The sequence below is a fragment of the Mytilus galloprovincialis genome, chromosome 6, assembly GCF_965363235.1.
Source record: "Mytilus galloprovincialis chromosome 6, xbMytGall1.hap1.1, whole genome shotgun sequence".
Taxonomy (NCBI): Eukaryota; Metazoa; Mollusca; class Bivalvia; order Mytilida; family Mytilidae; genus Mytilus; species Mytilus galloprovincialis.
The window spans coordinates 3,889,503-3,916,630 of NC_134843.1; the positions used below are offsets into that span (position 1 = coordinate 3,889,503).

At 31.2% G+C, this 27,128-nt stretch overlaps 1 protein-coding gene across 10 annotated transcripts in view; it reads left to right on the plus strand.

Annotated features, from left to right (window-relative positions):
- LOC143078726 (septin-7-like) overlaps nucleotides 1-27,128 on the plus strand; it is a 54,951-nt gene that overhangs the window by 18,291 nt on the left and 9,532 nt on the right. For 6 of the 10 annotated variants that reach the window (XM_076253668.1, XM_076253661.1, XM_076253665.1 and 3 more), the window contains exons 3-13: nucleotides 10,622-10,728; nucleotides 14,239-14,339; nucleotides 15,804-15,938; nucleotides 16,915-17,032; nucleotides 17,383-17,475; nucleotides 18,507-18,603; nucleotides 19,163-19,214; nucleotides 19,669-19,788; nucleotides 20,191-20,326; nucleotides 20,792-20,934; nucleotides 21,637-21,657. In XM_076253668.1, coding sequence (XP_076109783.1) covers nucleotides 10,622-10,728; nucleotides 14,239-14,339; nucleotides 15,804-15,938; nucleotides 16,915-17,032; nucleotides 17,383-17,475; nucleotides 18,507-18,603; nucleotides 19,163-19,214; nucleotides 19,669-19,788; nucleotides 20,191-20,326; nucleotides 20,792-20,934; nucleotides 21,637-21,657 — 1,123 coding nt within the window. Of the gene's footprint in view, nucleotides 1-10,621; nucleotides 10,729-14,238; nucleotides 14,340-15,803; nucleotides 15,939-16,914; nucleotides 17,033-17,382; nucleotides 17,476-18,506; nucleotides 18,604-19,162; nucleotides 19,215-19,668; nucleotides 19,789-20,190; nucleotides 20,327-20,791; nucleotides 20,935-21,507; nucleotides 21,578-21,636; nucleotides 21,658-21,737; nucleotides 21,755-27,128 lie in introns of those variants that run through there. The other 4 variants (XM_076253666.1, XM_076253667.1, XM_076253662.1 and 1 more) reach the window with 3 other exon arrangements.

A 27,128-nucleotide genomic window follows, 5' to 3' on the forward strand; every position in this document is an offset into this window, starting at 1 on the left:
TAGGTCAATGTAAAATATTGAGGTCAGTTCAATAACAATACAGTATACTGCTCCTAAACTTAACAATCAGATTTTAATAAATTTTCCCTCAAACTTTCTGTCCTAGTTTATTCCCATCGTTTGCAATGACACAAAAAAAATTAAAGAATAATACAATTGTCAATGTTTTTATAGACCAGTTGATTGAAATGTTTGGGAATAGGGAAATTACAGCTTTTACATTAATGCTAGCAAGACAAATCTTTGTTTGGCTTGCTTGCTTTGCTTGTATCAATGTTTGCTCAAGCATGGCAATTAAGATAGGCGGGGCTTCAGCTTGTTTACATCATACTTAAATCTTATTGGCCGTTATGTTTGAGGTTAAGGACACTAAATTTTAAAACATCACAGGATGACAAATATCAAGCGCAATCGCAGAAATGGAAGCCAAAAAATTGTATTTTTTTTCTCGATGATATGCATTTTTATCATCTAACTTAAAAGGCTGTCGTCAAGTACTTTTTGTAAAACAAAATAGCTATTCGAACACACCTACTCTGATTTTGTGATTCATAACATAGGTATTTTATTTGGCCCATATATTTCATCTTTTAGTACTGTGATTTGTTTATGTTATAAAGTCAACCTGTAGCTTTGCTATATAAAAATGATAGAATCTGAAGCGAGATGATGTATCAAATGTTCTTGCTTTGCACGTTTTCAAGACAAAATATTCATCTCAAACACACCCTAACATAAGAAGGTGCACTAATTTTTCTCTTTTTGATAAAATTGTTACGAATTTTTTTTTTAAAATTTCATGAGTCACATAATGGAAGGACAGACACGGAAATAACCGAACTTATAGATTGACATGTTCTCCGTCCGTGGTAATTTTTTAAAAAAAATCGAGGTTATGCATTTTCTTCATCCAACTTGATAGATAACCATGTCGTCGACTTGATATCTAATTGTTCTGCTTAACTATGTTATAGATAAATTGAAAACTTATGCAAATGTTTTTTTTCCAATAAAACACTTCGTATATGAGAAGAAAATTATTATTTTATTTGTTTCTATTAACTTTTAAAAATTATGTTAGGGTGTGTTTGAGATGAATAATTTGTCTAAAAAACGCACAAAGGAAGAACATTTGATACATCATCTCGCTTCAGATTCTATCATTTTTATATAGCAAAGCTACAGGTTGACTTTATAACATAAAAAAAATTACAGTACTAAAAGATGAAATATATGGGTCAAATGAAATACTTATGTAATGAATCACTAAATCAGAGTAGGTGTGTTCGAATAGTTATTTTGCTTTTCTAAAAGTACTTGACCACAGTCTTTTCAGTTGGATGATGAAAATGCATATCTTCGAGAAAAAACAAATACATTTTTTGGCTTCCATTTCTACGATTGCGCTTTATATTTGTCATCCTGTGATGTTTAAAATTTAGTGTCCTTAACTTCAAACATAACCGTCCAATAAAATTTAAGTATGATGTAAACAAGCTGAAGCCCCGCCTACCTTAATTGCCATGCTTGAGCAAACATTGATACAAGCAAAGCAAGCAAGCCAAACAAAAATTTGTCTTGCTAGCATTAATGTATTAGCTGTAAAGCTGTAATATAACCATGTATGGTATTAATATGTTAATTATAAACTTCAAACGGGTAATACATACGGACACAGGAAGTTGGTGCTTTATTATCTTCCTGTTAATAAGGAATAACTTATCAACTTAAAAACTGGCTGCAGATTTAACACTGGGAGAGGTTCTGTATTAAAATGATTTTGTGCTTCAAAATATGTAACAAGGCTTCAATTTGTAATTTAATTTCAAAGTGCCCTTTTTCAATGTGAGCTATTTGCAAGTAATGGATTCATGAAAACAATTGGACAATCTATTTCCCTACAAGGAGTTTGAAAATTAACTTGAAACCTAGTACACATACTCAGTATGTTATGAATTAATAGGTCAGATTGGTGCCTTAACCCAGATTTTGTGGTTCATTGAACCTTGACATATAAGTTTGAGTAGGACATGGTCTCTTATATGGGCACCAATTCGTTTTTGTTGTGAAATTAATAATTCTGCAACTGAACACATGTATGGATAAGTATGTTGATGCATTTCAAGACGTAGGCGGATCCAGGGGGGGCCCTGGGGGGCCTGGGCCCCCCCTTTCGTGGGAAAAATTTGGTTGATTATATAGGGAATCACTGAAGCATGACTGGAGCGGGCCCCCCCTTAGGCAAAGTTCTGGATCCGCCACTGCAAGAGGAAATGATTTTAGCCTCTTTCTTAAATATTAAGTAAGAAGTAATCATAAAATGCATTGCATGTTGGCTAAATTTAGGATATTAGCTTGTAATCAAATACAAGAGGATCACAAATGTTTGTCATTTTCGCTGATTCACATCCTTCTTTATGGTTTTTGATTGCCCTCTTGCTATCATCTGACTTTTAAATGTCCTTTATTTTTCATTTTTGCGGATGTTGAGTTAAAATACACATTGAAACTTTAATTAGGATTAGTTGTGATAAAAAGTTTAAAACTTGACCTTATCCACTTGTCACATAGTATAGAGTAAATATTTAACCCATAACTTAACTGGATAAGTAGTTTACATAGTACATACAATTTGTTTATAACCAAACTGTTACTTAATTCCAAATACAGACACTCTATACAGATACAATTTAAATACATCTAGACACTGAAGAAAGTGTTTTTTTAAGCAGATAGGAAAATATTTTGTCTGAAATTACTTCTGAGTTATGAAGCTTGAAATGAAATTTGTTATGCCTGTGTTTAGGTTTAAATTAAGGTCAAAGGGAGTTTTTTTATACGACTGCAAAAAATTTTTGGGGTCGTATATTGGTATGACGTTGGCGTCGTCATCATCGTCTTCCGAAGACACATTGGTTTTCGCACTATAACTTTAGTTTTACTAAACAACAGTTTAGGAATAAGGCGACAAAAAAAGGGCCCAAATAAGCATTTTTCTTGATTTTCGCACTATAACTTTAGTATAAGTAAATAGAAATCTATGAAATTTAAACACAAGGTTTAGGACCATAAAAGGAAGGTTGGGATTGATTTGGGAGTTTTGGTCCTAACAGTTTAAGAATTAGGGGCCCAAAGGGTCCAAAATTAAACTTTGTCTGATTTCATCAAAAATTGAATAATTGGGGTTCTTTGAAATGCTGAATCTAACTGTGTATGTAGATTCTTTTATTTTTGGTCCCTTTTTCAAATTGGTCCAAATCAAATCGGGGTCCAAAATTAAACTTTGTTTGATTTGAACAAAAATTGAATTCTTGGGGTTCTTTGATTTCTGAATGTAAACATGTACTTAGATTTTTGAATATGGGCCCAGTTTTCAAGTTGATCCAAATCGGGGTCCAAAATTAAAGTTTTGTTTGATTTCAACAAAAATTGAATCCTTGGTTCTTTGATTTGCTAAATCTAAACATGTATTAAGATTTTTGCTTATGGGGGCAGTTTTCAAGTTGGTCAAAATCGTGGTCAAAAATTAAACTTTGTTTGATATCAACAAAAATTTAATCCTTGTGATTCTTTGATATGCTGAATCTAAACATGTATTTAGATTTTTGATTATAGGCCCAGTTTTTAAGTTGGTCCAAATCGGGGTCCTAAATTAAACTTTGTTTGATTTCAACAAAAATTGAATATATGAGGTTCTTTGGTATATGCTGAATCTAACCATGTATTTAGATTTTTGATATTTGGGCCTGGTTATCAAATTGGTCCACATTGAGGTCTAAAGGGTCCAAAATTGAACTTTATTTGATTTCATCAAAAATTGAATTCTTGGGGTTCTTTGATATGCTGAATCTAAACATGTATTTAGCTTTTGGATATTGGACCATAATAGGTAAATGTCCAATTTAAAATTTTTAAGTTTTTTAGTTTAAGTTCTTAAACCACATTCAGTCTGTGTCAAAAACATATGTTGTGTCAAAATTAATATTTAATCACAATCCAAATTCAGAGCTGTATCAAGCTTAAATTTTGTGTCCATACTTGCCCCAACTGTTCAGGGTTCGAACTCTGCGGTCGTATAAAGCTGCGCCCTGTGGAGCATCTGGTTTTTATCAATGACCATGTCTTGGATAACACAATTAAGTCTTTTGATAATAGGGTTACTCCAATACAGGGTTAAAACCTTGTTAACCAATAACAGATACTTTTGCACTCTAATAAATAATTCAACACTGTTTCCTTGGCTTTCTTGAATGTACCATTCTGTAACCTTATCCAAATGATGGCTTAAAACATGGATGTATTATGTTGACATTTGGCATTACATCCATTCTTGTCTGTTCCATGGGTTGTTGTCTCTTTGACATATTCCCCATTTCCATTCTCAATTTTATTAAACCATTCCTGACCTATATTATATGCATGAATAATGCTGGACAATTTTTTGCATACAATTAACTTGTATAAGAAGTATAAAAATGAGGTGACTGTGTTTTACATTTATTGAATGGTCTGGTTCAGGTTGAAAATGCGAAGCAAATGTCGAGGCAAGTTGATAGAGTAATGACATTTCTCACTGGACAAACTAGGTTACTAAGAAAAGCAAGTGAGGGCCCTATAGCTGTTTTAAGACAGCTACCTAGAATTAAATTATATTGACTGTAATCAACCTTCTTTTCATCTCATGTTGGTGAGAGGTTTTTTGGCTGTGAGTGTCCATGACTATAAATTACCACTAAATGGCTGCTTCCTAATTCTTATAAATTAACTTCCATTTATACCCTCAGCTCACTCTCAAAATAAAATTGCCTAAAACTTTGAATTAATTAGTCTAGTAGATAATTTCACTGTTTTTTATACGACCGCAAATTTTGAAAAAATTTTCGTCGTATATTGCTATCACGTTGGCGTCGGCGTCGTCGTCGTCGGCGTCGTCGTCGTCGTCGTCCGGCGTCCGAATACTTTTAGTTTTCGCACTCTAACTTTAGTAAAAGTGAATGGAAATCTATGAAATTTTAACACAAGGTTTATGACCACAAAAGGAAGGTTGGTATTGATTTTGGGAGTTTTGGTCCCAACATTTTAGGAATTAGGGGCTAAAAAGGGCCCAAATAAGCATTTTCTTGGTTTTCGCACTATAACTTTAGTTTAAGTTAATAGAAATCTATGAAATTTTGACACAAGGTTTATGACCACAAAAGAACGGTTGGGATTGATTTTGGGAGTTTTGGTCTCAACAGTTTAGGAATTAGGGGCCAAAAAAGGGCCCAAATAAGCATTATTCTTGGTTTTCGCACAATAACATTAGTTTAAGTAAATAGAAATCAATGAAATTTAAACACAATGTTAATGACTACAAAAGGAAGGTTGGTATTGATTTTGGGAGTTTAGGTCCCAACAGTTTAGGAATTAGGGGCCAAAAAGGGACCCAAATAAGCATTTTTCTTGGTTTTCGCACCATAATGTTAGTATAAGTAAATAGAAATCTATGAAATTTAAACACAAGGTTTATGACCATAAAAGAAAGGTTGGGTTTGATTTTGGGAGTTTTGGTCCCAACATAATAAGGGGCCCAAAGGGTCCAAAATTAAACTTTGATTTCATCAAAATTGAATAATTGGGGTTCTTTGATATGCTGAATCTAACTGTCATGACTGTGTATGTAGATTCTTAACTTTTGGTCCCGTTTTCAAATTGGTCTACATTAAGGTCCAAAGGGTCCAAAATTAAACTTAGTTTGATTTTGACAAAAAATGAATCAGTTAGGTTCTTTGATATGCTGAATCTAAAAATGTACTTAGATTCTTGATTATTGGCCCAGTTTTCAAGTTGGTCCAAATCGGGGTCCAAAATTAAACTTTGTTTGATTTCATCAAAAATTGAATAAATGGGGTTCTTTGATATACCAAATCTAACTTTGTATGTAGATTCTTCATTTTTGGTCCTGTTTTCAAATTGGTCTACACTAAAGTCCAAAGGGTCCAAAATTAAACTTAGTCTGATTTTAACAAAAATTGAAATCTTGAAGTTCTTTGATATGCTGAATCCAAAAATGTACTTAGATTTTTTATTATGGGCCCAGTTTTCAAGTTGGTCCAAATCAGGATCTAAAATTATTATATTAAGTATTGTGCAATAGCAAGTCTTTTCAATTGCACAGTATTGCGCAATGGCAAGAAATATCTAATTGCACAATATTGTGAAATATCAAATTTTTTTTAATAAGAGTTATCTTTCTTTGTCCAGAATAGTAAGCAAGAAATATCTAATTGCAAAATATTGTGCAATAGCAAGATTTTTTTTTAATTGGAGTTATCTTTCTTTGTCCAGAATCAACTTAAATCTTTGTTATATACAATATACAATGTATATTCACTTTTTACTACCAACTGATAAATTAAAATAATCTTTACCATTCAGTGATAACAAGCAGTTTTTTTACATCTTAATATTTTATGATGTATTTAAATGAGTAGTTATTGTTGCAAACTCCATTAGAAATTTTAATTGAGATTAGTTTTGGAATAAGGGAAAGGGGGATGTGATTAAAAAAATTGGGTTCAATTTTTCTCATTTGAAATTTCATAAATAAAAAAGAAAATTTCTTCAAACACTTTTTTGAGAGGATTAATATTCAACAGCATAGTGAATTGCTCTAAGAGAAACAAAAATTTTAAGTTCATTAGAACACATTCATTCTGTGTCAGAAACCTATGCTGTGTCAACTATTTAATCACAATCCAAATTTAGAGCTGAATCCAGCTTGAATGTTGTGTCCATACTTGCCCTAACCGTTCAGGGTTCAACCTCTGCGGTCGTATAAAGCTACGCCCTGCGGAGCATCTGGTTTGCAGTGCCAAAATTCTGATGATGTGTTATTGAATTTGGTTCTGATTGAGAACATTCTTCTTATGAAGATGATTTACTTGTTCAACGGTACTATGTTTGAACCAGCTGCCAACCAGATGTTTTATATAATTATATAATTTCACCAGTATTTACGCAAATCTTCTCTTTTTCACAATAATTTCTTTTAACTTGAATTACACAGTTGTATATTTGCCTTCTCAAAGAAAGTATTTGATTTTGAAATTTAAAAAGTTCTGAAAGACTAAAAGGTAAAAACTAAATTAGAAGGTAATGATATTTCATTGCAATTTCTCTTCATAACAACCTTTGTGTTGTAATGATTTAGATGGAAAGGTGCCCATCTCAAGTGTTAATGGTTCTACTGTTCTGGTGTTGAAACAGTCTCATCTCAGAACACAATTGGTGATGGCTGGTCATGTATGTTGGCCCTGGTCTTCGTATGGACAGTCTTTAAACATACTATGTTGTTTTTGCAATTGTCAGAAACAAAGTTAATGGTAGTAATTTTAAAGTCTTCATTTATGTGAGAATTTATGTAGTTAATTTGATATTATAAATGATTATGTGCATTTAAGTGAGGGTAAAGTAAGGGTTTAGTGTAAGCATCTTAAGTGTGCATAGTTGGTTTCAGATTTCATCAAACAGATATTTTTTGTTATTTGGAAAATTTGGTTTTATGACAGATCTTTCATAGTTTGTTTTTATTCTAGCCATAACCTGGATGCTGTAGATATTGACATATGGTTATTGGTATGGACCACCTGTCTAATGTTGAACAGTGCATAGTGTCCTTTAGCCAGGCACTAGGTGTCATATAGTTGCAAACTTACCATGCACTTGTACTAGTATAACCTCCAAGATTCCAAAATTTTAGTTACATGTCCTTTATTTTACAAGATCTTGGTAAATATCTTTAAGTTTGAAATTATTGGGAGTTGCAGTAGGTGGTAGATTCTGTAAGGATGAACGGCAGAAAATTTGGACTGCCACAAGATGTTGGATACGGGTAGACATTTGTCTTGCAACATGCTTCTAACAAACCCCTCAGAGTGTTTGTAATGATAAAATAATGTACAGAGAGTGGCACTCACCCTACACAGAGCATTGGATTGTCACTCTTATTCCAATCAGACATTGTTGTGTATTTATACCCTCACGGAATCAACTGGACATGTAGCGCTTGACAGCGAGTTTGACAACAGTGATGGTTGTACTTCTATTCCCAGGGACTTAAACTTAAGAAGGAATCAGTTAAGATGCTAGTATATAGAGAATATGGTCTAGGAGTTGTTTATTTCAATAAGTTATACACACTTCGTTCGTAGAGATGATTGAAAGGTTATCACCTCAGCTGTAAAAAGAAATATAGCTGTTCATCATCTCTAAATCCAATTGTTTGCAAGATATAAATAACTTGTAAAATTTTCAATGTAGAGTATTTTAGATTCAATAAATACAATTATCTACACACAGGACAATTTGTAATTCTGGTGTGGAATGAGTATATAATTATAGGGATGATTTGACCAGTTTTATCCCCCAGGTGTTGTTCTAATATATAAATTGTTTATATTGTACAATAGTAAAAGTGTGGCTGGCTAACCTATGTTTATATTACTTATACATCACAAGGATACTGGAATGTCATTAGGTAATAACTTATCCATCCTTTGATGAAAATCCTCAAAAGTTCTTCTCTTGATGAAAAACCTGATTGCCCTCTTCTTTTACAATTGGCTATTTAGTTTATATATAATATCCTCTATTTATTTGAACAAGGCTATTTATAAATAAGCTTGTTTGAAAATCTTAAATACTCAAAACTCCTCCATTGCATTGATGAATGTTTTGCAAAACAGTATGAGATAAGGAGATGAGAAACAGTTGGAAGCAAAGTGAAATATTTTGGTTGGGTATAAATTTAAAAAAAGGGGTACTGGTAAGAAAGAGGACTTAATTTGATAGGAACTGGAATTTTAATTTGGTTGGAGTGTGTGGACTTGATCCATTAAAGGGGAATTACAAGAAGACCGGAACATAGTGTTAAATTCAGTGAGATGGTTCGGGGGAAAGCAAGTCAAGAATAGTTAAGCAGCTTTTAGGCTGATTCCATCAGGAGTTTGAAATACAATCATTCCAATTTGTTGGGATATTTAAGATGATTGTCAAAGCTAAAGGGGTTTGTTGGTTATGATTTGGGCAGTTGTATATTTGATTATTTGTGTCAAGTTTTGGGCAGTTGTACATTAACTTAAAAGAATATATCACTTTGCATTGTAGCTACTGATTTACTGGACAGTTTTTATTGATATTGATATGGATACACCATTAATTTTGTTTGCAAAATACATCATAAAGACATAAATAAACTTTTCATAGTTTGTCACTGTCATTTTTCCACTAATCTCCTTACTGGTACTTCACATAATATAAATACTATTTTATTCTTCCTGTATTAATATTAACAAAAATGTGCATAGAAACAACGAATTTGCTTGATTAAAAATGAATTTTATAATAAATTTATAGAAGCTTTACAACCCGGTATTTTTCTTCCTTTAGAATAAGGGTCTGTAGGTTATCTAAGAGTAAATGGATTAATTGCAGGAAGAGATCTTTCAGAAATAGAAAATGATTTTATTTATGGGAAATCCAATATAAACAGAATTAGCTTGCTTTAAACAGACATTATACATGATTGTAAATGACACAATTATTGATTTAGGGTGAAAAACAATAAGGAAAAAAGTAAAATTGTCTGGCAAGGAAGTTGCTACCCAAACTAAATAATAAATTGATATGATATTATGATTAGTCATTCCACTTGATAAAAAATTCCAATAACTGCAAAACAATCTCTAGGGAATCATGCTTGAAAAAAGGGGGTTGCAAAATAAAAATAGAAACATAGTGAAGCTTGCTGACAGTCAATGATTCATAGATTCGTGTATAAAATATGTGAACTATTGATGTTAAAACTTGACAAAACAAATATTTAAATCTATAGTAATTTGTAATAGCACTCCTCACCATGAGTGGTCAGAATACACACAAACTACTTCAGTCTAGTCATAAGTATTTGACTTATAGCTTAAACAATGATATTTATGTAAAACAGCTTTCTCGTACACAATGGCTTCAATAAAATGATATGATAGATGTTATAAACAGTACTGATACCTTTACCATTCTAAAGATTGTGGTATATTTTTTTGTAATAAATGCATGTTCTTACAAACCCTCTACTTTCAAAATGTTTGAGAAATATATGAATGTAATTTTTTTTTTAAAAGGGTTTTTAAAAATCCTGGTTCTAAAAAACAATGGAAAGAATAGAAGGCAGAACCCTGCAGAATTTCATCTTCTATTAAAAAAAATTTTTTTTTTTAAAATATTGAAAAGATACCAATAAAAATACATAAGTCAGGATAACCAACATAAACCATGACCAAAAATTACAAATAGACAACCAACAGTCCACAAAACTTTTCACAAAACTTGTATCTGCAACCTAAATCCCATGACAATCTGCGGGTGATCTTAGATGGTTCCAAAGTATAAGCAAATCTTTTTCCACATGTAGCTAAGTACCAGTCATGCTGATCATGGCTAAGTACAAACTTAGTGATAAGTCTAATTAAAAGTCTAATTATGACTCCAAAATGTAATAAATGTACGATTTTCATTTGTATAAATAAAATCTAACATATTGGCTGAACTTCCATGAAATTATTGTTTCTTTTTTCTATTTTAGGTGAATCCGGGCTTGGGAAATCAACGCTGATCAACTCATTATTTTTGTCTGACCTCTATAGTAGTGATTATCCTGGACCATCACACAGAATACAGAAAACTGTTAAGGTAACTATTACCAAAACACTAGAACACACCCGTGATATCGCGGGTCCGTGACTGAATTAAAGTATATAACTATGCGCAAGCCTTATTTTAGTATTAGTATTGTCATCTGATAAAGTCATGCCGATTATAAGATACACAGTTTTCTCTGCTTTCAAATCTTTCTGTTTGAACCCGTCGAACTGGAACTTATCAATTTATTGATAATATTAATTATTTGGAAAACAAAAGGTCCTGGAATGGAATATTTTTTAATCAACAGCATTGTCCTATATTAGTTATAAATAAAGTTGAATTCTTTGATTCGCTGTTTTACGTCATGCCCGCTAACTGTACCTATACGCCTTATTTTAGTCCAGATTTTTAGTATTCGTATTGTTATCTTAGAAAGTCTAACTGATTAAAATACTACAATAGGTAACAATTTGACAATTAAGTAGTGTCAACCCTGTGTAATACTATATAGCATATTAATCCTGAATACACCATTTGGTGGTGCGCCTGTCAAATGCGGAACGTACAGATAAGGTAATCGGTAACAGGTGAATATACTATTGGTATCGGTATCAGACTCGACCCGGAACTTCTTAATTATTGGCAATATTAATTACGTGGAAAACAAAAGGGCCTGGAGTGGTGTAATTTTTAATCTACACCTTTGTACTATATTAGTGATATATAAAGTTGAATTCTTTGATTCGTCGTTTTTACGTGATGACGGCTGACAAATTGGACCTCATAATTTTAGTATTATAGATAGGCTATGTATAGTAGTCCATCAACATTACTGCTCTATTTTCTTGTAAGTCCACAATGAATTGGTTCACATTTTCCATGCTCCAGTGATTCTAGATGACTGAACAAAAGTTTCCTGCAAAATGAAAAAAAAAATAGTTATGACATAACAAATCTTATGCATGATTAATACTGTACCTGATTTCTGGGTTTTATTTATTTCGTGATATTTTGTATGTAGATTTGAAAACTGATTGAATGTATGCATGATATTTTGTTTTTAAGTTGAGATGATTTAGTTTCTAGACTAAATTTTCTTTGTTCTCAGCTAAAAGTACAGGCATGTCAATCATATTTGTCTTACATGTAAAAATATTAATAACATGTTAAAATTATTTCATTAATGCATAATAAAATTATGTAAAATGAACGGGAAAAAAAAAAAGATCCTTCACACACTGGTACAGGACTGACTGGCTCATTCATTCATGAATTAATGTGTCATTTCACAAGGTCCACAGGAAAACATGTCACACTACACAAGACTCATTTTTGGGGAAGACGGCTTCAAGCCGTCAATCCCCAATGGGGTTGACCAGAGTGACATTCCCTCACATCATTCATTTTGTTTTTATAGTGTGGAAAACCCCCCAACAAATATTACTGAAAATGATGAGATGGGGAGACACAAATGAATAAATTGACTTTAAACACTTTTTTACACATTTTCCTTCTGTTTCTCTCAAAATTATCGTATATTGAGCTCTCCTTTACACTATTTACGTTTCTTTTACAATCCGGAAAAATCAGTATGACGAGATATTCTAAATATATCCAACCTACATTATATTTTATAGTGACGTCATTGTTGGAATGCCACACTACGAATAAGCAGGGATATCCTTCACTGGTTATTTAAATCATTCTCAAAGATTGTGCACTTATTGAAAAATAGTATTTGTTAAATTTAAACATAATGATGTTTGCTGTAGATGATTCAAACATCAACATGCAATACTTTAATTTGTAGGTCAACAACTTTCAAAGTAAACAGGAAGTCCGAGGGGCTACATGAGATCGGGGAGAGAAACGATCTTTTCCATTTTTTTCTGTAAAACTCTGTTTTGAGAATCTTCCTCCAATTCAGGAGCACCTCAATTTATGGGCTAATTATCCACTAAAATAAACACTTAAAATGTGACATTAATTATATGATAAGTAGTCTTCCATTAAAACTAAATTTTGTGTACCAACATAATCATTGTAATAGTTACTAAAAAAATTACAAATGTTGCATTTTGTAGTTTAAACCTATTTATTCATGAAATTTTACAAATATTTCAAAATGTAGGATTTGGAAACAAGCTTCACACAGTTTACATCAATCATATTGTTATTTTTATTAGTACCTGTATCACTGTGATGAGAGATGTAACTGGGAACTTTATCAATGGAAATTTAAAACTGAATAGATTTTTCAGTCCTAACTTTCTTAAGAAAAAAATTAAAAATCTTAAGAGTTCTGTCACAAAAAATGGAAAATGGCCCTAGCCTGTAGTTCAGTCGTACACTATTAAGATTTCAAAAATAATTGTAGTTGTTGTTAAATGACAGAATTCAACAAGTTGAATTTTAGATAATTAACTATCAACATTAATTGAATGTTTAGATTTAGAAGATGCAGATCTCTTCCATTGGTCTAAATTGAATCCTAAACTAAAGAAACGAAATTACATTAAACAACAATTGATTCCAATAGTGTCAACCTTCAACATGTTCTAGCTGTTCTTTTTTTCATTCTTTATATGAAGACTATCAAAAGATAACCCCCCCCCAAAAAAAATGAAATAGGAACAAGGGCCGTCGTTCCCCTCAGAGCTATTCAGCTCTTTGATTGGAAGCAAGGACTTACCAGCGCTGTGTTGTTTACCCTTTTTTGTGGTTAAGGGGATAAAGCAATTGAATATATGTACTACATGTAATAAAATTTGAAAAAAAATGTGTATTCTTATCCAAAAGTACAATTATGCCAATATTTACATTTGTTTTATAATGTCAAGAAAACCTATTTATAACATGTTAAAATTGTTTCATTAATGCATTTTAAAGGTATGGTATGCATGACTTTTATTTATTATTTTAGCAGTGCATTTGCATATGTTACAAGTCACAAAAAAGATGTATGTTGTTCACTTCAACAGAAATGTATTAATATGAATTACAAAAGTTAACAGAAAAACTAGAAATTACTAAAGGCAATACATAAACATGAATAAATCTACTGAAGATCATAAATGACATCCTTTTAATATAAAACTTCAGAAAAAATTACCAGTTATGGCTAATAAAAAAATGTAAATTTATATTAACTCCAATGGTCCAATCAGAAATGTTAAGGGAAAATAATGGCAGAAGGGGTTGTGGGACCAAATAAAAATTATGAATAGCTCAAATGGTTCAAAGAAAATATGCATGTTACCTGGAATATCAGAGGCCTAGAATAAGGATGAAATTTAAGAAAATATTGATTAGAAATCATTGATAAAGTGATTTTACATTGTAAGGGCCAAGTGAAATGACAAATTGCTGAATGTTTTCATGAAAACTGGCCTCAAATAATATTGTCTATATCAGTGATTACTTCTAGTTTCAGTAGTTATTTTACCAAATACTCATCAGTAAGAAAAAAGTTTTGGATCTGCTAGAATATCTTTCTCTTATAAATGGTTTTGTTGCATGATACCCCTGGCACATTACAATTGTTGTTTATTTTTTTAGGTGGATACAACACAAGTAGTACTGAAAGAAAATGGTGTACAGTTAAAGTTAACGACAGTAGACACACCTGGTTTTGGTGATGCTGTGGATAATAGTAACTGGTAGGGATCCACGTGTACTGTAGATTCATTATTATTAATGGCTTCCAAAATATGTCATTTATTTGTATATATGTAAAGCACAAGTTCAAATGTTTAACAAAGTATAAATTTTCTTGCTTGTATGAAGCTTTTTGAAATCAGCAAAATACAATTGTTCTAACTCCATGACAATTTGGACCAACAAATAGAAAAAAACGAATTCTCAATTTTCTCAAATAGCATTTAACATTGTAATATCAATTTATTTTGTGTTTTCTGTTGATCTCTTTTCAAGAAAAAAAAAAACATCTATGAGAGCTAACAAAAATATTTATAAAATTATGTTTTATAAAAGAATAAACAATTTCAAAAATAGCTTAAAACCTCAGCATATTTCTCATTCAACTCTTAAAAGAACCTAGCGTAACCACTTTGATACAAAGTTCAAAGTAATATGATTGCTGTTGGCTGTTTAAATCATTACTGTAAGGAGAAGTGAAAGCCTGCAAATTAGTTGTTCCTGCCTAAGAAAAATTAAATAAACAAATGGTTGAATGTTACCAAAATGTTTCTCTGCAAAACAGATTTTGTACCTATCTTAATAATTCTGAGGTATGTTCTAATTGCTTCAACAAAGATTAGAATGTATAACACAATTTATCATTGTGTGATAAGGGAGATAACCTCTGCTACATATAATATCATGTGACTAACCTCTGATGCATATTACATCATGTGACTTGTTTCTGGCACCAGGCTGGTGTGAGATATCATATGCTACATGTAATATGTGATTTTTCTGGCATCAGACTTGTGTGTGAAAATATAGATATCTTTCTAGTTTCTACACTCTTTTATCTATGATGCAATGCAAGTTATGCAATATCTTACAATATAGAATTATTTCATATTAAGAATAGAAGAGTTCTTTCCCATGGTCTTGTACCATGATACTTTTCTGTTTAAAGTATTTTGTTATTGGGAACTAAATATACATAGATGTCAATAATACACCACTATATTTATGAAGCATAAAAATGATTGAAGAATTTTTTATTTGAGAAATAATAAACAAGGAGTTGCATGCAATGGCATATAAATGTTTACTTCACAATAATGCTATGCTCAAAGGGCATATAAAAATTCAAAGTATTGTTAAACAGGAATTGAGTGAGGATGTAAAATATGTATACTATCTAATTCATAAGAATCTTTTATAATATTTGATGTACACACAGAAAGAGAAAATTACTGTGCTTCTTAGAAAAATCTGAAAAAAATAAATTTAATGTTTAAAGTGAGTGATAGATTTGAATTAAACAAGATAGGGGATAATGTCAAGACAAAACAGACATTTTAGTCTTCATAGTCTGCAGTGATGAAGAAGCACTCATAGTAAAGTCACTTGAAGGATGGTTTCCTCCTAATTTAGATCAAATATATCTTTTTGTAAACTGTTTATTAATATTAGACTTTGTTTTGTAGTTGGCAGCCAGTGATAGACTATATAGATAGCAAATACGATGAATATTTAAATGCTGAGTCACGAGTCAATCGAATTACAAATGCTGATACACGAGTTCATGTATGTTGTTACTTCATTGCACCTACAGGTCATGGGTATGTATCCATATATCATAGTTTAACTGCACATCACTTTAGTAAACTTAGTTTTGATTAAGAGAAAGTCAAAACATTGTTGAAAAAAGAAATTAATAACTGATCTGATTTAGTTAAGGTGGGTCGGGCCTATTCAAAGTTTCTATCAGAAGTGCCATATTTTTTGTTATTTTATTTCTTCAGAAAGTGAATCAAATTAGTCGAGAAAAAAAATAGGGGGTCACGGACTATTTAAGCTCAAAATTTTTCTTTTAAACAGGTATGTAAAAGTGACCATTTTTCAATGAAATGATAGGGAAAATAGAGGTGTTGACATATTTTTATCGGAATATCAGAAAAACATTTTATGACACTTGGTCCAAATCTGTAATATGAAAAGCTGAAATATAGCTTCAAAGAATGAGCAAATAAAAAACATAGGTCACTGATAAGGAAAAAAAATTATTTTGGCGGGAAAATGGTGAAAAGGGGTGAAATGTCATTTTGAGCTTTAACAGATACACATTATAACGAAAATATTCTTTTAGTGACATAACTACAATGATTTAACATTTCTAATCAATCAAAATATTAAAAAAAAAATATTGAATTTACAACAGATACTTTTCGTGTGCATTGTAATTTTACGTGAAATTATGCGCAGTCGTATAGTCCCGATCCACCTTAATTAATTAAAAAAAAACTTATTTTTTTTAGTTAGAGGATTCTGATTTGAGACAGGCACTCAAAGAATGTGTTTGGGTTAAACCTGTTTGAAGGTGTCAACCCTCCCCTAAACTGTGACAGTGGTTTTAAGACAACATCAGAACAAACTATAAAAATCAGTCGAAAAAGGCTTAGCTCATCAGAATGATACAATGCAGAAAAACATCTTCTAAATACTCAGACAGAAAGTAGAGTTGTTTATCTTAAATCCTCTGTAGATTTCATATAAAAGTATTTAAAAAAATATTGTTCTATAATTATTTGTTTTCAGATTAAAACCATTAGATGTAGAATTCATGAAACGTCTACACGATAAAGTCAATATCATCCCCATTATAGCCAAGGCAGACACATTAACTCCTGATGAGTGTCGAGAATTCAAGAAAACTGTAAGCCTTAAAAATTCATAATTTCAGAAATATGCTACTTTTATTTCACTATTTTCACTGTACCAGTGAAAATGAGTACCTTTGAAATAAATACGGCAAACATGCTTTTGCTTTAAAAATCAATAAAGTTGAAAACTGAACCCATAGTAAATACAGATTTACAGCTTTTGGATTTGACAGTTCAGAAGACTGATAAAATCCAATGAAAAGTAAAAGATATTGGTTCATCAGATCTTGTTGTACATATTGAATGAAATTACTCAACACAAGATAAAGATATATGAATTTCCTGAACATATATCTATTTTTTTATCTGTCTATTTTCTATTTGTGTATCTGTCTATTTATAGATATTGAATGAAATTGCCCAACACAAGATAAAGATATATGAATTTCCTGAATGTGATGATGAAGAGGAAAACAAGCTACAGAAAAAAATGAGGGTAAGTGTTGAAACAGAAATAAAATATCAAGATAAAAGGTATCACAAAGTAGTTTGCAAGATGGTCAAAAGAAAGTGTATGTTAATTATGCTATAAAATTGGAAATGCCAGAAATAAGTTACAATGTTTTTATGAATTAATTGATAATGAACAATATTTAAAAAAACCCTTAACACAAAGAACAAGGCCATTTTTTGTAAAGGTTTTTTTATTACTAGTTCTATACTTCTCTCTTGGCTCTCTGGATCCTCTAGAGTGGGGTGCTCATTTTCGCCATATCTTTCCATGTTTTCTTCAGTTTATGTTCAGGTCTTTATGTTTTTGAAGTATACTGGTATTTCTATATGAAGATAACTTCAAATGCAAAATATTCTTAGCTTGAAAACGTGTTTGTTTTGAGAAAAATCATCTGAAAAGTTGGATAAAAGGGTGTCTGAAATTTCCTGATTTTTTGTCAACAGGGGACACATATTCGCCGTTTTTACACATCTATTAAAAACCAAATAACTGAAGCTTTAAACAATATTTATCAAATAAATTTCATTATAGATGAATAGCAGACATTTGAAAGGTGTAAAAAACTGAAATTTAGGGCAATCAATCAAAGAATTACTAAGAAATACTTCTTTGAAATCTTTTTTTCCATTCAGGAAATTGGCTGAAAATCGTAGTCCTTTTTTCGGTCCTTTGCGGTAAGTGCCGAAATTTGGTCTCATTTTCAAAAATAATCATATTTGTTATAAAAATATCATTTATCAGCATATTTCTGCCATTTCAGCCATCCTTTTAAGTTTTTACACCTCAAAATCATAAAACGGCGAAATTGTGTCCACGGCGAATATGAGCGCCCCACTCTACCAAAAAAAAAAAAATGACTGTAACAAAGTAACACAACAGTGCTGAAAGTCACCAAACAATCAATATATATCAGGACAAAGTACTTTTTGTTTATTATTAGTTTTGTGATTATTTATTTAAGGGCAGGGTGCCTTCTGTGTATTACTATTTCTGTATTGGTCATTATATTTTAGGACCGAGTGCCTTTTGCAGTCATAGGCAGCAACAGAGTAATAGAATCAGGTGGAAAAAAGGTCAGAGGTCGACAGTATCCATGGGGTATTGTAGAAGGTATGTATAATAGAGGACTTCAAATGTTATTATATTTGTTTGAAAAATTTCCCTAACGACAAGAAAATATGTATTATTAATGGCCAGAATTTCAAAAAAATATAGCGGTTATGCGATTTGTGAAACCTTGTTTCAAATCTTAAAAGGAGTATATTATCGCAGTACATATACAAAATTTGTTAACCAAACTAAATATCAAAATAAAACTTAATAAGATAGTGTGGATTCATAGATTTTTGTTGGATACCAATTTTCATTGATTTCATGGGAATGTGAGAACCACGATTTTAAATGTTCAACGAATTTTGTGAAAGGCTTTGTATACAGAGATTGGCAAACCACAAAATCAAATGTCTACAAAAAAGTTTTCCACAATCAAAGAAAAGGTATACCAACTACAATAAATAGAACCACAGTATGTGAATACCTCTGTAAAAAGAAGTATGCTAAAATAGCTCCATTGATAATTGAGATATTTATGAGTATATTGACACCTCCTTTTAATGACATGATGATAAGTACTAATAAGTCTAATTTACATTGTTTATTTTTTTTTCAGTGGAAAACTTAGAACATAATGACTTCATTGCATTACGGAATATGCTTATCAGGCAAGTATCTTAGAAACAGTGGAAATTTTATTAAGATTCTGATCTCCACAACTGATTATGTCCTCTTTTAAGAACTATGAACATTTTTTATAAAGTATACATAGAATATGTTTAGAGTATTTCCTATAATTTGAAAAAGTAAATATCGATATAAAAGGAAATGAAATCTAAACACTTCCATATGTTAATTTCAAAAACAAGGGTACAGAGTTGTATTTAATTTTCCTTACTGAGATTATTTTTTTTTAGGAATACTGCCACTGAAATAATAAGAACTCTAATTTTTGTATGGGATACATATAACTGTATGCAGATTTTCTTGAATTTGCAATAATAAATCTTGCATTTTATTCAATTCTACAAAAATTGCATTAATAAATTTACAATCATCAATAGAACTGTCAAGCTCACATTTTTATATGTTTTGTATTAATGATTCTTTATATTATTTCAGAAAACATATGCAAGACCTTAAAGATGTTACAAACAATGTACATTATGAGAACTTTAGATACAACAAACTAGCTCCAACTTCAGTTGATGGAAACAAAATTAAACCAGGATCATTATCAAAGTAAGTCCCAATATAAGTCACATCACAATTTTACTTTATTGACATAGCATAAATAGAAATAAGAAGATGTGGTATGAGTGACAAGGAGACAACTCTTTTTCAAGATACCAGATGACACAGAAATTAATCTTTAACACAGAGCGTTGGCTTACATGGAATAGCAAGCTATTATATACCAGATATTTTTTCATCAGTTGACATTTTTTAGAGTTAAAAGTCTTTGATTTGGATTATAAAAAGATTTTGTTTTCCGAGTGACAATGTGGGTGTGTTGGGTGTGTAAGTATGCTCTCAAGGGTTCTTTAATTGTATTATCCTTTTGACCTCCATTATGCATATCACCAGCATGTCTTATTTTCCATGTGTCTGTAAAATTCAAAGTATCATTGTTTGATTTTACAGAGATCCATTAACTCAAATGGCTGAGGAGAAACGAGACCATGATATTAAAATGAAGAAAATGGAGGCTGAAATGGAACATGTTTTCGAAACTAAAGTCAAAGAAAAAGAACAAAAACTTAAAGAATCAGAAGCTGATGTAAGATGAATTATTGTTAAACTTCATGATACGATACTTTTTATTTTTGAAAATTAATTCAATCCAGGGAAATAAAGTATATTGTAAATATGTGTATTTGATAGGTAAAGTTAAGTTGTTGAGAGAAAATTTGCTCCTCTTTAAACTTTCAAAAAGAATTAAATTTTCCAGGAATTTTTCTTGTAAAAGAAAAAAAAGACACTTTTATTACTTCAACCATGCAGTTTAGCGAGGGAGACATTTGCCTATTTAGAGTTTGAACTTTATCTTCCATAGGTTTGAGAGTATCTGTAAAATAGCTAGAAGGGTTTGATATATATATCCTGATGAGAGAAAGAAAACACTTCTGAAATTAAGAAAAGTTTAACTCAAGTTATGAAAGTTTAAAATTTTTTCTTTTATTTCATTATTTTAAACTTGTTTGAACAATACTTCATTTTATTTGAATAAAATGTATTGTTTTAGTTACAAAGAAGATCAGAACACACAAAGAAAAGTTTAGACCAACAACAAAAAGAAATGGATGATAAATGGGCACAATTTCAAAAGGAGAAGAAAGCCTGGGAAGAAGCTATGGGAATTTCAGGATCAAATGAAAATATTAAAGAGTAAGTTTAAATTATTTATAATCATTTTTGATGTAGTTTAGTGTAATAGTTTTAGGCCCTATTCTTTAACTGTGGGAATATTTCATAAAGCATGCTTTGCTTCTTTCTGGTATTATTGACATAATGTTATCCAGCATGCTCTTTAATGCATATTTATCTCCAAAAAAAGATTCCATAAGTCTGTTTAGTTAAATAAAATTGTACATAAGTTTATTGATTTATCAATTGAAATTCATTAATTACAATAAAGCGAGCTTATGAATTCTCATAATAACAATCTTTAGTTAATGATATAAAAAACGTAAGCTGAGTTAAGGAGTGTTTGCATGTTAAGATTTTCCATTCAATTTGATACCATAACGCAGATAATTTGTACAGTGATCTGTTCTCACGATATTATTTTCCATTGGATTAACCAAACATGACATGCTTCTCATGTTAGTGTTCACATGGTGCGATTACGCTGAAACGCCATTAAAGGTTGGAAAAAATCAGATGGAAAATCATATGTTGTAAACACACCTTTAAATGAATGCAAGTGTGAAAAGTGACGATTTCTGACAATAATTTCAGGTCACATGATTCAAACATGTCTTCCACTACAGGAAAACGAGTAGTTAACAGGTAGACAAGTTTGAAGTGTTGAGTTCTAATATGCTCTGAATTATGTCTTGCCAATTACATGTATAACCTATCTTGCAGTATGATCAAAAACTCGCCAAGGTAGGCTCAAAATTAGGTTTACTACTCAGATTAACTGTAATATCTTATTATATGACTATAAATGGACTTTTGTTTGGTAGCTTTTATACTCAGCAAAGTAAGCTAATACTCATGAGGCTTCACAAGGTTAAAAAAACTATCTTTGACAAATTACTAGATTATGTTTCTCTATTTATAATACAAAGCACAGTGGAATTTACAACTTTTTTTCAGTACATATTATTATATAATTATTTTTTTACAAAATTCAGTATAACAAATTGTTCAGTTATTTCAAAACCTGATCTAGATTTTCATTAGATACACCATATTGTTTAAGACTGAAGTTTTGTAAGCTTAATACCACTGTAGCAAATAGTAGCTATATCATGGCAAGATTATTTGTCAAGGATAGTTTTTTTACCTTAGAAAGCTCATATATGTATGCGGGACATGTAGGTCATTGCTAGTACCTGTCCATGAATATATTCATATATACCTGAATCACTACTGCTTATCTCGCAAGCATATTTTATGTAATGAGACACTCACTATTTCAGCTTGACCCTTTCTTCATGGAATTTTTTTTTTGCATACTTGATTTGCATAGGATTTTTTCAGTAAAAAAGTATTGCAAAAATGAATATTTCATCAATGAAATTCCAGTCAGGAATTCTTAGATACAAATTTCATTTAGTCTGATAAAGTTTTTTTGTAGACAAGACCTTTCAACTAAGGCACTACACAGGCGTCAAAAGGCGTGATTATTGAGGAAAGGGTTAACAGACCATACCATCAATTGCTGTCTTTTTGGCAATGTAATACTTTTTTTTTTGGAAACCCTCTTCCATTTTGGATAAAACAATCAACATAATTTAAAAGAATTGTATAAAACAACAAGTAGTTCTTTAAAAAAAAAATCATGCAATTTGAAGTACCAAACTTTTTAGTGAGGTGATATGTAAGCAATGTCAATACTGAATTGTAGCATTCAAAAAGGGAAAAAAGGTACATAATTGTAGAAAATTTTGTCAAAAATTATTGTATTACAAACTTGATAAAATTAGACATAGTCAAAAAAATATTCAAAACCGTCTGCCTTGGTAGACTTAAGAAAATTTCTTTTATAATTTTTATGGCCCCGCAACGAAGTTGTCGGTGCCATATAGTTTTACCCTCGTCCGTGATTCCGAAATTCCGTCATTCCGCAACAAACCATTATACAGAGTTTTTTTCTAAACGCCTTCAGATATTGGGCTGATTTTTGGTATGTGAGTTAATAATGATGAGTTACAGATCAAGTTAAAGTTTCGTTCCGCTCCACTAATTTTTTCGAAATTACGGGCTTTGGACTTTGATAAATTGTTGAAAAGCACAGTTATACGGACTATTTTTCTAAACGCTAGATATTAGGATAATTTTTGGCATACAAGTTAACCAAGATGAGTTACAGATCAAGTTTAAGTTTTGTTCTGCTTGGCTAATTTTTGTCGAAATTACGGGCTATGGACTTTGATAAATTGTTGAAAATCACAGTTATACAGACTTTTTATACGACCGCAAAAATTTTAATTTTTCGTCGTATATTGCTATCACGTTGGCGGCGTCGTCCTGCGTCGTCGTCGTCCGAATACTTTTAGTTTTCGCACTCTAACTTTAGTAAAAGTAAATAGAAATCAATGAAATTTTAACACAAGGTTTATGACCACAAAAGGAAGGTTGGGATTGATTTTGGGAGTTTTGGTCCCAACATTTTAGGAATTAGGGGCCAAAAAGGGCCCAAATAAGCATTTTCTTGGTTTTCGCACTATAACTTTAGTTTAGGTGAATAGAAATCTATGAAATTTTGACACAAGGTTTATGACCACAAAAGGAAGGTTGGGATTGATTTTGGGAGTTTTGGTTCCAACAGTTTAGGAATTAAGGGCCAAAAAAGGGCCCAAATAAGCATTATTCTTGGTTTTCGCACAATAACTTTAGTATAAGTAAATAGAAATCAATGAAATTTAAACACAAGGTTTATGACCACAAAAGGAAGGTTGGGTTTGATTTTGGGAGTTTTGGTCCCAACAGTTTAGGAATAAGGGGCTCAAAGGGTCCAAAATTGAATTTTGTTTTATTTCATCAAAAATTGAATAATTGAGGTTCTTTGATATGCCGAATCTAACTGTGTATGTAGATTCTTAATTTTTGGTCCCGTTTTCAAATTGGTCTACATTAAGGTCCAAAGGGTCCAAAATTAAACTTAGTTTGATTTTAACAAAAATTGAATCCTTGGGGTTTTGTGATATTCTGAATCTATAAATGTACTCAGATTTTTGATTATTGGCCCAGTTTTCAAGTTGGTCCAAATCGGGGTCCAAAATTAAACTTTGTTTGATTTCATCAAAAATTGAATAATTGGGGTTCTTTGATATGCCAAATCTAACTGTGTATGTAGATTCTTAATTTTTGGTCCTGTTATCAAATTGGTCTACATTAAAGTCCAAAGGGTCCAAAATTAAACTAAGTTTGATTTTAACAAAAATTGAATTCTTCGGCTTTTTTGATATGCTGAATCTAAACATGTACTTAGATTTTTGATTATGGGCCCAGTTTTCAAGTTGGTTCAAATCAGGATCCAAAATTATTATATTAAGTATTGTGCAATAGCAAGAAATTTTCAATTGCACAGTATTCAGCAATAGCAAGAAATCTTCAATTGCACAGTATTTTGCAATAGCAAGAAATTTTCAATTGCACAGTATTGCGCAATAGCAAGAAATCTTCAATTGCACAGTATTGTGCAATAGCAAATATTTTCATTTGCACAGTATTGCGCAATAGCAAGAAATATCTAATTGCAATTTCAATTGGAGTTATCTTTCTTTGTCCAGAATAGTAGTTGAATCAACTTAAATCATTGTTTTATACAATATATATAATTGATATTTCAATTGGAGTTATCTTTCTTTGTCCAGAATAGTAGTTGAATCAACTTAAATCATTGTTTTATACAATATACAATGTATATTCACTTTTACTACCAACTGATAAATTAAAACAATCTTTACCATTCAGTGATAACCAGCACTTTATTTTACATTTTAATATTTTATGATGTATTTAAATGTGTAGTTATTGTTGCAAACTCCATTAGAAATTTGAATTGAGATCAGTTTTGGAAAAAGGGGAAGGGGGATGTGAAAAAAAAATGGGGGGGGGGGGGTTAAATTTTTCTCATTTCAGATTTTCATAAATAAAAAGAAAATTTCTTCAAACATTTTTTGGAGAGGATTAATATTCAACAGCATAGTGAATTGCTCAAAGGCAAAAAAAATATTTTAAGTTCATTAGACCACATTCATTCTGTGTCAGAAAACTATGCTGTGTCAACTATTTAATCACAATCCAAATTTAGAGCTGAATCCAGCTTGAATGTTGTGTCCATACTTGCCCCAACCGTTCAGGGTTCAACCTCTGCGGTCGTATAAAGCTGCGCCCTGCAGAGCATCTGGTTTTCTAAATGTTTTCAGATATTGGGCTGATTTGTTTGTATGTGAGCTAACTATGATGAGTTGCAGATCAAGTTTAAATTTCATTTTGCTCTGCTAATTTTTGCCAAAATTAATGGTTAACAACTTTAAAAATTGTTGAAAATCACAGTTATACAGACTTTTTTTCTATATGCCTCCAGATTTTGAGCTGTTTTTATGCCCCACCTACGATAGTAGAGGGGCATTATGTTTTCTGGTCTGTGCCTCCGTTCGTCTGTGCGTCCGTCCGTCCGTTCAGGTTAAAGTTTTTGGTCAAGGTAGTTTTTGATGAAGCTGAAGTCCAATCAACTTGAAACTTAGTACACTTGTTGCTTATGATATGATCTTTCTAATTTTAAAGCCAAATTAGACTTTTGACCCCAATTTCACGGTCCACTGAACATAGAAAATGAAAGTGGGAGTTTCAGGTTAAAGTTTTTGGTCGAGGTAGTTTTTGATGAAGCTGAAGTCCAATCAACTTGAAACTTAGTACACTTGTTGCTTATGATATGATCTTTTTAATTTTAAAGCCAAATTAGTCTTTTGACCCCAATTTCACGGTCCACTGAACATAATAAATGAAAGTGGGAGTTTCAGGTTAAAGTTTTTGGTCAAGGTAGTTTTTGATGAAGTTGAAGTCCAATCAACTTGAAACTTAGTACACATGTTCCATATGATATGATCTTTATAATTTTAATGCCAAATTAGATTTTTTACCCAATTTCACGGTCCATTGAACATGAAAAATGATAGTGCGAGTGGGGCATCCGTGTACTTTGGACACATTCTTGTTTGACATGTGAGACTACGATCATGTTTGTGTCCACATGTGGTATTGAAATTGCAGATTTTTCAACATTTTTTAGACGGGGGCCATTCGTGTCGCTTTACCACATCTAGTTTTCATTCAGAGATAGCCAATAAAATGTTCTGAAGTACTTTTGAAGATAGATGTAGTCAATTTTCTCCTTTTCCCCTATTGAATGAATTCCAGTATGAATTCTTTAACACAACTTTTATTAGTTAATTATTATTTTAATTGATGATTGCATGGATTTTGTCCTCTTCGGTCTTTTAATTTGAGCTGTATTTGTCTGCGGTAAAATGTGTTCCACAAACAATTGTTTTCTGTGTGATTTATCATCAATGGTGTTGACAAACAGTAAGTACAAATGTATTAATAGCATTCTTATTGTTATACCAAAAATCATGGTTGTACTTGTATTAATTAAGGAAATAGGTTTTGCTACACAATATTTCAACCATAAAAAAAATGTTTCTTTACCCTGCAAAATGTTCTTGTTCTTTAAAACTATGACACATCAGTAAACATTTTTTTAAGTTGTCTATAACTGGACTGAAATTTTATTGAGTTAACCAAGATTTTAAATGAAACAGTTCTAAGCAGTGGTAAGAGATGTATTGCTCAAATAGGAATTTTTCTGGGACTGACGAATGCTTCAACATGTTGTCAACATAACAAGGCTTGATTGTTGGTTGGAGATGAGGAATATTGCTTTCTTGGAGCCTTTTTATTTCTAAATTCAATATTAAAATAGTTATATAATATATTTCTTATTTATATGTCTTACCTAGACAAACTTGCAAAGGTGAGACTGAGGTGTGCTGTTTCTGGTTGGGGTAGCATCAACAATGACAATGTATAAACTTATGATTAGTGTTCAAGTTTAGGGGAACCACTATTGGTAGGTCAATGTTATTTGGTATGCAGTTGCACATCCATGGAGATCATACAGTTCCATTTCTTCATTCATGGTTCATTCACTGAAATGTATAATTTACATCTTATAAAGTTTGTGTTTAGGTATTGAGAACCACTCATGATAAGGGAATGGTATTTATTATGCAGAATTTCTCATTTCCACAGAGTTTATTTAGCCATGCACCTTCATTCATGGTTCATTGACTTTAAATGTTTTGCTTAGTTTACTACATGTAATAAGTTATACCATTTTT